Source organism: Dryobates pubescens, chromosome 31, assembly GCF_014839835.1.
Source record: "Dryobates pubescens isolate bDryPub1 chromosome 31, bDryPub1.pri, whole genome shotgun sequence".
Taxonomy (NCBI): Eukaryota; Metazoa; Chordata; class Aves; order Piciformes; family Picidae; genus Dryobates; species Dryobates pubescens.
Window position 1 is genome coordinate 5,901,579 of NC_071642.1, and position 14,704 is coordinate 5,916,282.

General features: G+C 53.6%; 1 protein-coding gene across 8 annotated transcripts in view; it reads left to right on the forward strand.

Moving 5' to 3' along the window:
• Positions 1-13,547, forward strand: part of PIP5K1C (phosphatidylinositol-4-phosphate 5-kinase type 1 gamma) — a 50,728-nt gene extending 37,181 nt beyond the window's left edge. The window contains exons 7-20 of one of the 8 annotated variants that reach the window (XM_054174879.1): positions 509-808; positions 1,325-1,530; positions 2,543-2,626; positions 3,109-3,157; positions 4,088-4,172; positions 4,807-4,968; positions 5,129-5,158; positions 6,049-6,187; positions 6,474-6,506; positions 8,401-8,505; positions 8,764-8,896; positions 10,583-10,657; positions 12,725-12,808; positions 13,225-13,547. In XM_054174879.1, the coding sequence (XP_054030854.1) occupies positions 509-808; positions 1,325-1,530; positions 2,543-2,626; positions 3,109-3,157; positions 4,088-4,172; positions 4,807-4,968; positions 5,129-5,158; positions 6,049-6,187; positions 6,474-6,506; positions 8,401-8,505; positions 8,764-8,896; positions 10,583-10,657; positions 12,725-12,808; positions 13,225-13,227 (1,488 nt within the window). In that variant the 3' untranslated portion in view covers positions 13,228-13,547. Of the gene's footprint in view, positions 1-508; positions 809-1,324; positions 1,531-2,542; positions 2,627-3,108; positions 3,158-4,087; positions 4,173-4,806; positions 4,969-5,128; positions 5,159-6,048; positions 6,188-6,473; positions 6,507-8,400; positions 8,506-8,763; positions 8,897-9,341; positions 12,907-13,224 lie in introns of those variants that run through there. The other 7 variants (XR_008462962.1, XM_054174881.1, XM_054174876.1 and 4 more) reach the window with 7 other exon arrangements.
• The last annotated feature ends 1,157 nt before the right edge of the window (positions 13,548-14,704 follow it).

Sequence of the window (14,704 nt, forward strand, 5' to 3'; positions counted from 1 at the left end):
TCCCTTTTTTAGCTGCAGTTGATGGGGAAAGCAGGGAACTTCCAGCCTTGGTTGTTTGCCCAGAGAGTGCTGAACATCTCATTCCCTGTGCTGCAGGCATTGTGGGGTTTTCAGGTCCTAAACCCACAGAAATTCAATTTTGTCAAATGTGAGCTCTGGTGTAAAGTTCAGAAAGGCTCCAGGTGAATCACAGAGTGGTCTTGGCAGGAAGGGACCTCCAAAGCGCATCCAGTCCAACCCCTCTGCAGTCATCAGCGACATCCTCAACCAGATCAGGTTGCCCAGAGCCCTGTCCAGCCTCACCTTGAATATCTCTAGGGATGGGTCCTCAACCACCTCCCTGGGCAATCTGTTCCAGTGCTCCACCACTCTCGTGGTGCAGAACTCGTTCCTCACATCCATGCAGAACCCCTGTTCCAAGCTCTGTTGCTGTGCTTTGTCTTGGACGCAGCAGGAGTCTCCTGCCACAGTGACCCTTTCTTCATGATGTTTTCCAACCCTGCTGCAGAACCTGAACCAGAACCCCCGGACGCTACTGCCCAAGTTCTATGGCCTGTACTGTGTGCAGTCAGGGGGCAAAAACATCCGCGTGGTGGTGATGAACAACATCCTGCCGCGGGTGGTGAAAATGCACCTGAAGTTTGACCTGAAAGGCTCCACCTACAAACGCAGAGCATCCAAGAAGGAAAAAGAAAAGTCCAGCCCCACGTACAAGGACCTAGACTTCATCCAAGACATGCCCGAGGGCCTCATGTTGGATGCAGACACCTTCAGCGCCTTGGTGAAAACCCTGCAACGAGACTGTCTGGTAAGGAGGGGACAGCCTGGGGAGCAAGTTAATGAAGTTCTGTGGCTCTTGAGCGTGAGGAAGAGCAAATGATTAGGAGCCTTGCTAATCTGCTAACCCCAAAGCAGGTTAAGTCCCTTCTGCTGCCCTTTTCCCTGAAAACAAAGCAGTGACGTTGGCTCTTATGCCAGCCTCTGAGCACCGGCACTGCCTTCCTCTGCCCAATACATCAAACTGTGGCAGTCTCTGCCTGGGCTCTTAGGACTGAAAACATTCTTCCTACGCAATGTGCAGCAGACACGTGGTGCAACAGTGTCACTTGCAAGCCTTCAGCCCATTGGGTTGTTTGTAGGATGATCAAACTTTATGCAATCAAGCCTAGAGGTTCCTGTTGGTACAGGAACATTCAGGCTCTGGTGAAGGAGCTGTGGGTGGGAATGTGGACAGCTGCTCCGTGCCTTGGGGTCTGTGCTGTCCATGAGCTGCTGGCCTGATCTGATTTTTGTCTTTGTTCTTAAATTCAACACTAACCTGCAGGTGTTGGAAAGCTTCAAAATCATGGACTACAGCCTCCTGCTTGGGGTTCACAACATAGACCAGCAGGAGCGGGAGCGGCAGTGCGAGGGAGCGCACAGCACCTCAGATGAGAAGCGGCCGGTGGCACAAAAGGCTCTTTACTCCACAGCCATGGAGTCCATCCAGGGGGGCGCTGCCCGGGGGGAGGCCATTGACACAGATGACACGTAGGTGCCAACCTGGGTCACTTCCACTGCTGGAGGGGTAGAGGTGGGGGCTGGAGTAGTGAATCCCTGGTGAGGCCCACATGAGCTGCCAGAGCAAGCGTCTCCTGGGGGTGTGGTGCTGCTGCCAGCACACAGAGTGAGGTGAAGGGGTGCAGCCGAGGTGGGAAATGTTCCTGTAAGGCTCCAGCCTCACAGCAGTCTCTCTCCCTAGGCAGGTCTGTAGATTGTCAGCTGCTGTAACATTCTCAAAACATCCACTCATGCTGAGGGGAGGAGAAACCAGCTCAGTGTTCACCCACTGGAGTGCAAGTAGGGATCAGCTTGACCCTAGGAGTTTGGAGGTTGTTCTCCATTACTCCATCTTTGGAATCCCTAACAGGACCCTGAGGCCATACCAGAGCAGTTAGTGAACAGCAATGTAGCTGATAACTGGTGGGACTGGCAGGGGGGTGGGCTGGTGGGGTTTGTCCAAAACGTGTCCTGTGCTGTGCCCAGTCTGTGACTCCTGGGCTGCAGGTGGCTCTGGGCTGGTGTCTTGTTGGCTTTGTGGACCAAGGTTGCTATTAAATGGTGGCATTTGCTGTTTGTTGCTGTCTGAAACAAGCTGCTCCAGTTTGGATGGTGGATCAGTCACAGTGGAGCCAGCATAATGCTTTGGTGTTTCCAGTCATTCAAGTGACATCACTAATTGCAGTGTCCTGCCTGACACCTGCATGCTTCTGTTGTGTGCTGGTTCTGCTGGCTGCTGCCAGGCAGAGCTGATGCCATGTGACAGGTCCTGGCCTGACTGTTGGTGTTTGGTGATCCATGCAGACCCTGGGGACACCTTTGTTTGAGGTGGCCTGTGTCAGGAGGTGACTTCCCATGGCTGTGCCTCAAATAGCTCTGCAGGTTTTGTGTTGTCTGACCACCATATCAGAGCCCTCAAAGGGCAGCTGCCATCCACCCTGCTGCACATCTCGGGGGCATTTCAGCTGTTTTCTTTGAGACTGAGGTTTTGCTTTGCCTGCAGGATGGGAGGAATCCCAGCAGTGAATGGCAAAGGAGAGCGTCTGCTGCTGCACGTAGGAATAATAGACATCCTGCAGTCCTACCGGTGGGTAGCTTGGCACTTGTCTGTTCCTGAAGGGTGTTCACTTCTGTTTCAATGCTGAATGGAAGCAGGAAGGTTTTCTCCTCTCAGAGGAGTTTGGTAACGAATATGCAGGCTGCATAAAGCTGTCTGTCGATGCGTGTGGTGGGCTGGGACTTCTGTCTTGACCTTAGAGCAGCTGTTGACACTCAGCCACCTCTCTAGAATACAATAAGCTGAGCATAAAGAAGTTTCCCATCTCTGTGTCCAGGATGTACCCGTGGAAGGTGGCTTTCAGTTCCTCTTCCAGCCCAGCTCCTCCTTCCCTGTAGGGTTGCCAGGCAGTCCTGACCTGATGGCAGAGGTGCTGGTGTGCTTGGCCAGCCACTGGTGGAGTAAGGAGGAATCCTCAGCAGCTCAGTGATCACTCCTGTGCAGGTTGGGAAAGCACAGAGCAGAGTACCTGCCTGAATCTCTCTTTCTCTTCTCTTTCCCTGTGGAATTAGGTTCATCAAGAAGCTAGAACATACCTGGAAGGCCCTTGTCCATGATGGGGTGAGTGCCTGCAGAGGCAGGAGCTGTCCAGGCCCGTGCAGGGTTGCCTGCCTTGGCTGCGTTTGTGCTGGTTACCTTGCTTGTGGTGCCTGAACTGATGAAAGGCTGAGCCCTTGCCTCTTGTGCCTCCACAGCAGTGTAGCACCACTGATTCCCAGTCAGGTTTTCTTGCTCACTCCACCTCCTCACATGTTTAGCTTTCCTCCTCTGCTCCCATCTGCCATTCTCCTCCTCCTGTGATGCCAGGGGCTGCACACGAGATGCCTGCATTCGTATGTGTGCCGGAGCCCTGTGCTCTCCTTGCTGACTGGCTGGGTCTCCACTCCAGGAAGCTGTCTGGCAATAAATCCATCCCAGTGCTTCCCTGCTGTCCTGTCTCCTGCAGCAGACAGGTGCATGTTTTTGAAAGAGCAGCCTTGGATGTGGAAACCATTTTTCAGCATTGCCCTTAAGTAGTCAGGCAAGTGAAATGTGTAGGTGCCAAGTCACAGCAGCACAGTCAAACATCAGAGACAGCTTCAGCTTTATGATTCTAAACAAAAAGTGCAAATGGAGACCTTTGGCTGGGTTCTGGTGTTGGTCTTGTGTGCAGGGGTGCCCAGGTGTGCTTTGAATGTCAGCTGACAAAGCCAGAAGAAATTTCCCGTATTCAATCAGGCAGTGTTTGAAAACTGCAGGCAGCCTACAAAGGGCTAAAATCAGCAAAATCCATTATAAAATTCCAGCAAGAATATCACCAAGTGCAGGCAAATCAAAGGCAATGCTTCAGGCTTATTTATAGCATTAATCAGATCATTTCACTTAAGCTTTTCCATTTTAGGACTCCATCAGCACTAAATGTTGGAATAAAAAAGACTGCGTTTGGTGGTTAGAGAAATTCTGCCCTGAGGGAGCATTTCAAAGTGAAACAGTTGCTTCTTGCCTTTGCAGGACACGGTGTCAGTACACAGGCCCAGCTTTTATGCAGAGAGATTCTTCAAATTCATGACCAACACAGTGTTCCGAAAGAACTCCTGTGAGTACCCAGCCCCACAGCGCTGGGAGCCGAGGCTGCCTCAGTCCTGCTGCTTCACACCACTCAGAGAGGTTTGGGGCTGGAGTCTGAGCAGACTTCCACTGTAATGCAGAGCAAAGCTGGGGAGCTGCAAAGCCCTCAGGCTCACAGAATCACAAAATTGTCAGGACTGGAAGGGACCTCAAGGATCATCCAGTTCCAACCTGCCTGCCATGGGCAGGGACACCTCGCACTAGGTCAGGTTGCTCCCCCATCCCTCCCTGTCCCGCTGCCATCCCAGCGGAAGAGCTGGCACCAGAACTCAGAACCCAGAAGCAGCAACCAGAACGGGAAGCCTCATGTTACAATCTGACTGCAAGCTCCATAATGCCTGGCTCCAGCCAGCACTTTCATTTGGAGGCTGGTTTTGAGTAACAACAGCAAATATTCATCTTAACCCACGACGTCTGCTCAGACTCCCACCCAGGAGCTCTCCCTGCAGCCTGGCTCAGGCTCAGCCTGTGGGAGGTGGCACTTGTAGAGCAGCTGTGTGGGTGTCAGAGGGCAAAGGCCTCTCCCTGTGAAGGAAAAAGAGCCTTTGGTGTGACAGTAGTTGATGGTGGTAGTTTCATCTTCTTTCACTCTTCTTGCCCAGCTCTGAAGTCCTCTCCCTCAAAGAAGGGGCGCAGTGCCTTGCTAGCTGTCAAGACAGCTGGGCCCATGGCTGCCTTTTCTGCCAGCCAGCTCCCTTCCGAGAAGGACGACACACAGTACGACCTCCGTGCAGCCAGGAGCTACCCCACGCTTGATGATGAAGGTGAGGGCCTGGTTTGGTGGCTGAAAGCTGTGTGAACATCCTCTCTTTCCTAGCAGTTCCTTAGGATCCTCCCCTGTCCTCATTAAGTTCCCTGCTGTGCACCACTGACCGCTGTCCTTGGTGAGCAGCTCTTCACTGCTTGTCTTGCTGTGCTTTGCAGGTGCTAAACTTAACCAGGGCAGGGGAGAAGGTAAGAGTGTGTTGTTTTGTCATGGCAGTAGCAGTTAGTTGGCTGGGGGAGCAACATCTCTGTGTTGAAGAAGACAGAATCCCTTTTTTGTATAGTTCTGCAGTACAAATGGTGACTTGCTGCACTGCCAGCTGACACCAGCAGGCACAGCCCAAAAGCAATCCAAGAGGTGAATTTTCCACCGTTTGAAAAAACAAAAAGGAGGAGGGCTGGGAGCTGCAGGACTCTGATGGCAGTGTTTGGACAGTTAGGAGATTGTAAACCAGACCAGTGGCCTGGTTCTGTGCTGCCTTTTCATCACTTTCACCTGGGCTGGATTTACAGAGGAGTGGTGAAGGGCAGGTTCCTCAAGTGCATGGGGGTTAGATTTATACCTGTCCAAAGCAGTGAGCACTGGATTCATCTCCTAATTCACTGGGCTGTTTATCTCTGGTGATCCAAGCCTTTAATCCAGCTTGGGTTACCAGTAGGGTGGCTTCACTGGCAATATGTTTCCTGCAGCATCTGTCTGGTGCTTACTGGCTGTCTGCAGAGGATACCTTGGGAGAAGCTGTTGCACTTATGAATTTAAAATCATAGAATGGTCAGAGTTGGAAGGGACCTTCAAAGGTCATCCAGTCCAACCCCCACTGCCATCAGCAGGGACATCTTCCACCAGATCAGGTTGCTTAAAGCCCTGTTGAGCCTCACCTTGAATATCTCCGGGGATGGGGCCTCAACCACCTCCCTGGTTAACCTGTTGGAGTGTTCTTACCTGTTTGTGATTTTAAGTGACCAGGGCATGCAGGCTGAACAGCCTCACCCAGAGCTGCTGTAGGTGAGGCGTTGGTGCTTGACCTACTCATCTTTTTCTTCCTGCATCTCTCCTTCCCCCAACTTGGGGCCAGCAGGCAGGCCAGACCTGCTGCCCTGCACTCCTCCGTCCTTTGAAGAAGCTACCACAGCCTCCATAGCCACCACGCTGTCGTCCACATCTCTCTCTGTTCCCGAGCGATCTCCCTCAGAGACCTCTGAGCAGCCCAGGTACAGGTGAGGACAGCACCCAGCCCTGCTCCCACTGGAGCCCAGCAGCTGCTGCCACTCCTGTTGGTGCTGCAGATCTCAGCAGCTGCCCTCTGCCTGGGAATGCTAATGACCAATTTTAATTAAATCTCTCCTGGGAGCAAGCAGACACAGTTTTGATGAGATTAATTATTGCTGGGAGAAGTGTCAGCTGTGAAGTAGAGCATCTTGCTGATGGGATGGGCAGTTGGGCTTGGGAGCAGTGCAGGATTGGTGCCTTCAGTCCCTCTCAGACTCTGGTTTCTTTCTGCAGGAGGCGCACACAGTCCTCGGGGCAGGATGGCAGGTGAGTCCTGGCTCCTCTGCTGCTGCTGCACACAGACCTCTCCTTCATCCCCATGCAAAGATTCTGCTGCTTCCTGTGACCGCTGCATCCCCTTTGCTTACACAGAACTTTCCTCACCAGCAGATCCCTCAGGGATTTGTGAGGAATCTTAACTGTCAGCCCTGATATTTGATCAGAAAGGGTCCAGCCAAGCTGTTCACATTGACCTACCCAACCAGCACAAGAGCCAAGCAGGAGCAGCCCTGCCCTGTGCCATACGGGAAGGGCTCTGACTTTGTGAGGCACTGAGCACTCTTGGTCCCCGGAGGAAGATCTTTCAGTGTTCTCTGAGGGGGTTTTCCCCTCTTGTAGTGAGAGGTGGCTCAGAGCCAAGGGCAAGGTAGGACAAAACTCCTCTGCTGCATTTAGAGTTTACCTCATGTGCTCATTGCTTACTTGTGCACCAGTGAAAGCGACCCCACTGCCTGTGCTGGGGGCACCCTGTGTTTGCTGCTGACTCTGTACTGGCTTTCTGGGGCCTCTTGTGAGTGTCATAGGCACAGACTTTGAAACACATCAGACTCCTATCCTAGGGTGTTCTATAGCCAGAGGAACTGCTGGACCCATCAAAACTGGAGACTTAAACTCAGGCCACAGTGGTGGAACCCATTGGCAGATGCAGTGACTTCACCCTTGGTGCCTGCTGGGGCCAGTTGCTGTAGGATGTGGCTGCTCATCCAGAAGCAGGTCAGGTGAATCAGAGCGACTGCCCCTGGGCTACACAGGGAGCTCAGCCTCTTGAACAGAAGTCTGTCTGTCACAGATTTGCTGATAGAAACAGCTGTGACCACACCACACAAATGTGACCACCTTTGGGACTCTTGCCTGGTTTCTTCATTGCTGCTGCTGGTGTCTCAGGGTGCCCTTTGCAGGGGAGCCAGGGACCTGCCTATTTGTAGAGCACTCTGTGATCCCCTGGTGAAAGCCAGTGCAGGAACAGTTATTAAAACCTGAATTTACATTCCTGAGCTGAAATGAAAAAGACCTTATCCAATTTGCTTAAGAATGTGTCACACTTCTGATTATTCTAATCTGCTGGGAAATTCCCTCTGGGTTTCTGAGATCCACCCCTGTGAGGAAGCAGCAGCGAGCTGGATCCGAGTGCCACCTGCTGGCTTCAGCTCCTTCCCCAGGGCCGACGCAGAGCAGGACAGCCCTGCCCAGGAACCCTTCCCCAGCCTGTGCCCTCAGCTTGGCAAGCTCCTGCTTCTCCTTTCTGTGAGGAGTGTGGAGCCAGCCCTGCCAGTGCAAGCAATTACTCTGGTAGCATGAGGTATTAAGTGGAAATTGTCACCAGCAGCTCCTGAGCATACAGATAAATCTCATGTGAGTCCTTGTGTGTGCTTGAGCACCTTTGGTGCACTGGGAGTCTTGGAAGAGGTTGGGGGCTTTGGACCTTGTGCAGTTGATAGATCAGACCAGGCTAGCTCTGGATGCAGGTTTTCCCTGGGGACTAATTCTCTTTCTTCCTGCATTACATTTACCTCTGCCCATCTTTTCTGCAGCACTGGCTAATTAATCCCTTTCCTCTTGTCCCCTTTTCCCACCTCATTAGTCTGAGCACTGCAGTCTGACAGGAATGACTTTTGCCTGGGAGTTTCAGTTACCCGCTTCCTCAATCCTGGGAGGTCTGATGGCTCCCTTGGAGCTGAGATGAGCAGCTCAGGTCTGTGCCAGAAGCTCAGTGATGCTGGCAGCAGGCACCGCAGGCAGGGGCACCAGCACAGCTCACTCCTGTGGGAGGCTTTGGTGCAAGAATCTGAGCTGACTCAGGACTGATTCAGGCTGCCCTAAAATTGAGCTTTGTGCACAGCCAATGTCTGACTGAGCCCCATGGCCTGTCTCTGGTTTCCAGGTCACACGAGGAGGTGCGGATTGAGGAGGAGCTTCAGCAGATCAGTGTCGAGCTGGAGCCCAAGTGTGATGTTGAGATCGTAGCTCCTGCAGAAGATGACAAAGAGTGAGTGTCTCAGGCAGCTTTGCAGAGCCTTACCTGGTGTCATTTGGTCCGTGGCAACTTGTGCTGGAGGCTGACCTCATGGGGCACCAGCTTCCCTGAAGACACAGGTGCTCCAGCAGACACTGCTGGTACTGCTGACCTGGCCTGCCTAAGCACGGCAGTGGAGCACCTTTAGCTCCTCTGTAACAAATAGTACAGCCCTGCTTGCTTTATTTCTGAACCCACTGACTGGACTTTGTCATTTCTTCCCCCCTCCAGAGAGGCAGCTTCTTCAGCCTGTGCCATTGCAACATCCACAGCTACAGTAGAGGTGGAGACAGCCAGCCAGGCCTCAGAACCAGCCAGCCAGGCCTCAGATGAAGATGATGTGCCAGTCACAGACATATACTTTGTAAGATACCTTCCTGGCCTGGCCCACTGGGGTGTGGTGGAAAAGGTTGGACAGGGCTGTAACAGCCTTGATTTCAATCAGGTGCAGTTGCAGGCAGTGACTGCCCCACGCTGTCTGCGTGCTGAGCTTCATGCTGGATGGGTTTTTGAATGCAGGGAGCTGGATTAACCCTCAGAGAACTCAAAAGAGCATCTCTTGGGGCTCAGATGGGTGGCACTTCTGCTGCAGATGTAGCCATAGATGTGCTGCTCTACTCCCAAGCACCAAAGGGCTTATCTAGGCCACTGCCAGGACAAGCCTGGGGGAGTGCAGGGGTGGCTGAGTGGCTCCCCCAGCTGCTTTCCTGAACACAAACCTGCTACAGTAGTGTAGTGCCAGAAGGGAGGTGGTTGTAGTGGGGCTGACCTTGGGCTCTGGTGAACTCTGACTTTTCCTTCCCCTGCAGGCAGATGCATTAGGTGATGCAGTGGAGAAATAGTGCCAAGACAGGGAGTAAGTGAGGTGGTTGCTGGTTGGCAGCAGAGTGCCGTGGAGCCTGGTGCTGTGTTTCCTCAGTTACCTCTTGCAATGTCTGAGCAGCTTCTGCAGACTGGAGAAGACTTTTTAGCAACATGTACCAGCCCCATGGAGTCCCAGAGCAGAGCTGAGGGGCTGAGAAGTCAGATCCCATGCCTGGGCACTAGAACCTTTCCATTAAAAGAGATGCCCAGCTCCTCCCTGCTCCACCTTGTTTCTGTCAGTTATATGGTGACGAAGATGAGCTGAGCCCTTGTGATGAGCTCCTTCAGGCCAACCCCAAAATGGCAACGTTTGCCTTTCCCCCTGCTAGTGTCTCTGCAGCAGAGCTGCTCATTCGTTGCCGAGTCACTCTGAGGCTTGTGGGAGCTGTGGAAGGACTCTGCTCCATTTTGAGAGCTGCTCTGTTTGGTGCATGCTGTTCAAATGCCAACAGCTCCCTCTAACACTGCTGCTCTTTCTTTGCCTGTGGATGGCAGCTGCGTGCAAGCTGCCTGCAGATAACTGCCTGCTCCACTGGCAAGTGTCTTCTAGCAAGGGTCAGCTCCTCTTCCTCTCTGTCCCTGGGCATATGGACACCCCTCACTTGAGGGGCACCTGTCTATCCAGAGGAAATCTGTACAAAGTGTGCTCACAGAGCATGACTGACTGCTCATCAGCATTTCATACTTCATCTGAGTCCTTGAGTTTTGCATTAAATGTGTGTTGTGTGCTGTGGAGTGTTTGTCACTGCTGGGATGAAGCGAAAAGCTGATTTGGGTTCCCATGGTGCTCTCAGCAACTTGAGCTGGAGCTCAAGTCAGGCTGCACCAGAGTGCAGCAGGGCTTGGACCGCAGCCACTCTCTCGCAGGAGTGCTGCAGGGGCAGTGGTCGGTGAAGGGACGCTGTGTGCCGAGGAGGATTTGTCAAGTCCCAGGGTCTGGTCTGTGGAAGTCTGGTGCTGGAAGGGGAAGACTTTCTCCTCCGGCTCACCCAGTAGGGAATCAAACTGCAGAGACTGGCAGGGCATGGGTGCTGCTCTTCCCACGCACGGCTTTCCTGCCCGCTGATCCCTTCAGGCCTGGAGTTGCCCAACCATTTGTTCTTTGCTTTCTCTTTCATCCTCTCTTTCACATCATCCTTTTCTCCTCTGTTTCCTTTCTCACTTCACTTGCCCTGGGGCGAACCAGTTCACAGATGGGAGGTACTGGATTTACTCTCCCCGCCTGCGCAGACTCCGAACCACCTCGCATTCCTCGGGGATTGTAAGTGAACACCCTGGCATGTAGGGGAGCAGAGCTGCAGCTTTGAAACACTGGGGCCAGCACTCCACTCCCTACTTTGCTGTGGCTTTGGACTGTGTGGCCATTAGGAACCAGCCCAGCAGAAACTGGGGAAGCTGTTGCACACAGGTGGATCTCCCTGTAGGATCCTGAAGGACACCCTGCTCTGCCCTGCTTTTCTGCAGGCTGGTGCCACAGCTGCTGCCATGAGGTGGGCTGCACTGTCACAGCCCTTGTACCAGACCTGGCCGGAGAGACACCTGAGCCCTTGTAGATAATGTTAGGCTCAGCTCTCTTGGCCCCAGGAAACTAGGTGGGTTTCAGAAGAGACTATTAAGATGCTAAAAATCTAGTTGCAAATCAAACTTTCTAGGCTTGTGGTTGGGTTGTGAGCAGCTCATAAAGCCCAGTGAGGTAGGAGCTGCTGCTGGGTTAGGCATGGTTCCTGCTCTCCAGCCCCTCTTGACAGGTGCTGTCTCCTTAAAACAGCTTTCTGGGAGCTCAGAGGGTTTTCCTGCCCTAAAGATGCAGGGAGGTGGTTGAGCATTTAGGGACTTGAACTGCTGTGGATTTTAGCGTTTCTGTTCTCAGGTTTTGGGAGAGCTGATGTCCTCAGAGAGTAATGGCAGTGGTGTTAGAGCCTCCATACAAGCATTTGTCCAGCATAGCCCTCCCAGTGCCTGCCTTTTTGGTGGAGAGGGCATCAGGCAGGGTGCATGAGGAAGCAGGCCAGGAATGTGCTCCTGGCCTTGGCTGATGGCATGACAAAAGTGCTGCACCTCCTCCAGCTGGACTTGGCTGCCCCAGCACCAAGAGGGTTAACACCAAGCACCGGATGCTCCTTTATCTCTCTGCTGGATTTGCAGCTCCCTTCATGCATCTGAGCTCCTAAAAGGCTCTGAAAGAGCTTGGCTGGAGCATGTGGTTCATTCGGGATGGATGAAAAACAGGATGTGGGGCAGACTTCATGCAGTGTTGAGCTTTCCTGTGCCTCTAGCAGAGGCCTGTAAGAACCTCCAGGCAGGAGTTTCTCATCCTTCCTTCTCTGCTAATGCAGCTGCAATTACTGATGGGGTTCAGCATGTGGAGCCCAGTGCTTCAAAGCTGCTCTGGCTTCTTGTAGTTCCATGTACAGCAACACAGACTGTTAATGCTTAGTTCCTGGGCTGGGAACTCTCCCAGGCTTCTTCCAAGTATCCAGCTCCATTCCTCTTCCTTTGCAACCCCTAGGCCTGGGTCAAAGGGGCAGGGGTTTGACCCCTGGAGCCAACACTGCCTCTTTGCAGTGGATGTGGGATACCCCTTAGGAACACTAGAAGCAGACACCAGCCCTTGAATCTGCCTGGGCATCTCGTGCTATGGTGCCCAGCTCCCTCAATGCCTATCCCTGTTTCCCTCCTTCTTTCCAAGGTATGGTTGTGCTTTGCTTCCCTTGTTGTTCTTGTTCCCATCACCCCACTGTCTCCCCAGACTCTCAGTGGTAACTGTTTCCTTTCTGTGGCCACCATCCACCATGTTTAACCCACGCTTGGCCTGCAGGGAAAGGGGAACACACAGCAAACCAAATCTGTTTTAGTGTAAAAGCCCCTGGGCACCAGAGGTGCCAGCGTGTGCTGTACACAGGGCTCAGGAAATGGGAGGTTGAGAGCTGGGAGCAGGGACAGAGTTCTGTCAGTGCCTGTGCATGAGTCACTTTCCATGTTTCTTTGGAGCTAGGGTGAGGCTGTGGCAGGGAGCTGAGGTTCCCCTGGCATCTGAAAAGCTAAAAAATCTGTCCCTGCAAGAAGAAAGGTTGTGCCCTCCCCCACTGCAGCTGGAGCAGGGTCCCATGTCAGCAGGGAGCAGGTATGTACTGAGGATGAGGAAGGCTTCTCTGCCCAGACCTGGCACTGAGCTTGGTTCTCTCCATCCAGGTGAACAGCTGTTCTTACTGTGTTGTTTCCTGCTCTTTTTATTTTCTCCTTTTATTTTTTCCTCTTCTCTCCTTTGCTCCCTGCTCTGCTGCTGCTCTCCTTGCATTCTCCCCGCCGTCTCTGGCCACTCTGGCAGCCGACAGATGAGAGGAGTTGGGTTTACTCCCCGCTCCACTATAGCGCCCAGCTCCACTCTGTCTCCGATGAGGAGAGCGATACAGTAAGTGCCCAGGGAACGGGAGCCGGGTGCCCGGTGGGTCGAGGGCAGAGCTGCCGCTCGCTCCGCAGGGGCAGCTTGCGGAGGGAGCCGCTGTGACCTCTGCGCGGCGTGGGGCCGCTGCGTGGCTGCGGCGCAGCCCTGCCGTGCCTCGGAGCAGCTCTGTGGCAGCAGGTGAGATCTGTGCCGGCAGAGCCGCGGTCTGCGCAGCAGGGGTTGCGGCTTGTTCCGAAGTCCGTGGCGCAGCGAGCTCTGTGCGTAGCTGAGGCTCTCCAGACGTGTTGCCATGCCTGCAGGATGCAGCACAAGCAACCTTCTCTCTTAGTGCTTGTCGTGGCTGTGGGGAGCTGGCTGGGCTCGGAGCTGACGGGGCAGGGCGGGTGCCTTGGTGCTGACTCTGGTTTCTCTGCCTCTTGCAGTAATCTCTATGCAGACACAGAAGCCCCAGAGAGCAGCGATTCCCTCTGCAGGTCGACGTGTTCCCTTTTCGTTAATGCAGCCGTTCCAGTGGGATGGGGAAGAGCTTGCTGACACCAGTACTGCTGCACTGCAGGATCCCAGGCACTGCATTTCAGAACGGAGCAAAACTATAACCCTCTATTTCTACTTACCCCAGATGTGGGCAGCAATGAAAGCACCCGCAGCTGCCAAGGCTGGGTACAGAGCCCTGGGCAGCAACAGTGTTTTCCAGATGTGCACTACCGTAGCTACCTATCCATGTGTGATACTGTGAACCTTTTTTGATTTTGGGTTTTTTTTTTAAAATCATGTATTTATTTCTTTTATCTTTGCACAGAGACAGCACAAAAGTGCTTTTTTAAACATTTAGTTTACTGCACTTTTTAAATTTATTTTTTTTTTCTTCTTTTGTTTTTGTTTTGGGTTTTTTTTCCCCCCCCCTTTGGTTGTCACGTGTTTGTGCATCAGGAAGGAGAGGGAGGTGTCACTCGAGAATGGGTAAGAGCACATTGCTGGGGAGGGCCGGGGGCCGGAGTGGCTTCACTGAGGCAGCAGCCCGGTCTGACCAACCGATGGAGGTTGGAGGCTGTCCAGACTCTGCCACGGTTTTGCCAAGTGACCTAAGGCAAGTCGCTTAACCACTCTGTGCCTCCGTTTCCCCTGTGCTAATGGGTGTGCAGAGCCCACTTCTGTTTGAAGCATTGAAACCCCGGGATGAAAGGTGCTATGTAAATGCAGTGTATTAAAGGCCACTGAGCAGAGCTGATCCCAGCTTCCAGCGGTCCGAAGCAGCCATGCTGGTTTTCTTGGATCCAGAGATCCCAAGTGACGACTCCTGGTCTGTATTCCTGTGCGGGGGAGGCAAACGACTCCTGGCGACAGTGAGGCGGTCGCCTCGCTCCCCGCAGGCGCCTCGGCTCTCCTCCAGACGTGATGGTTCCCGCCTTCACCACCTGCTGCGCTGCTGCTCACCCCTCCTGCTGCGCTTGGAGTCCAGGCTTCGACGGTTGCACCGCCCGCCACGGGCACAGGGGCACAGACAGAGGAGAGCCGTGCAGCCCCGGGGACCCTGCTGTGCACCCCGGGGGAGCCACTCTGCACCTCGCATGATCATCGGTGTGTCCAGCTGCCCAGGACTGGGGGTCACGAACATCGGGTTCCCACCTCTGCACTGTACCTCAGGGCAGCCAGGGAAGTGTGTGCATGGCTGCACATGCTGGAGGCAGACACAGAAGCCTGCCTTTGCCACCTGATGGTTCCAGGCTGTGCTGTGTTCACAGACTGTTGGACAGACAGCTGGGTGACTGGGATGTTGCCTGTGGGAACATCTGCTATGGGCAATCGCTGCTTTGGATCTCTCAGTTTGCTTCTAGAGGGCTGCAGGCTTGAGGCAAGAGGATTTGGTGTCATGGGGTAGTCTTCAGACTAGGCTCATCCATC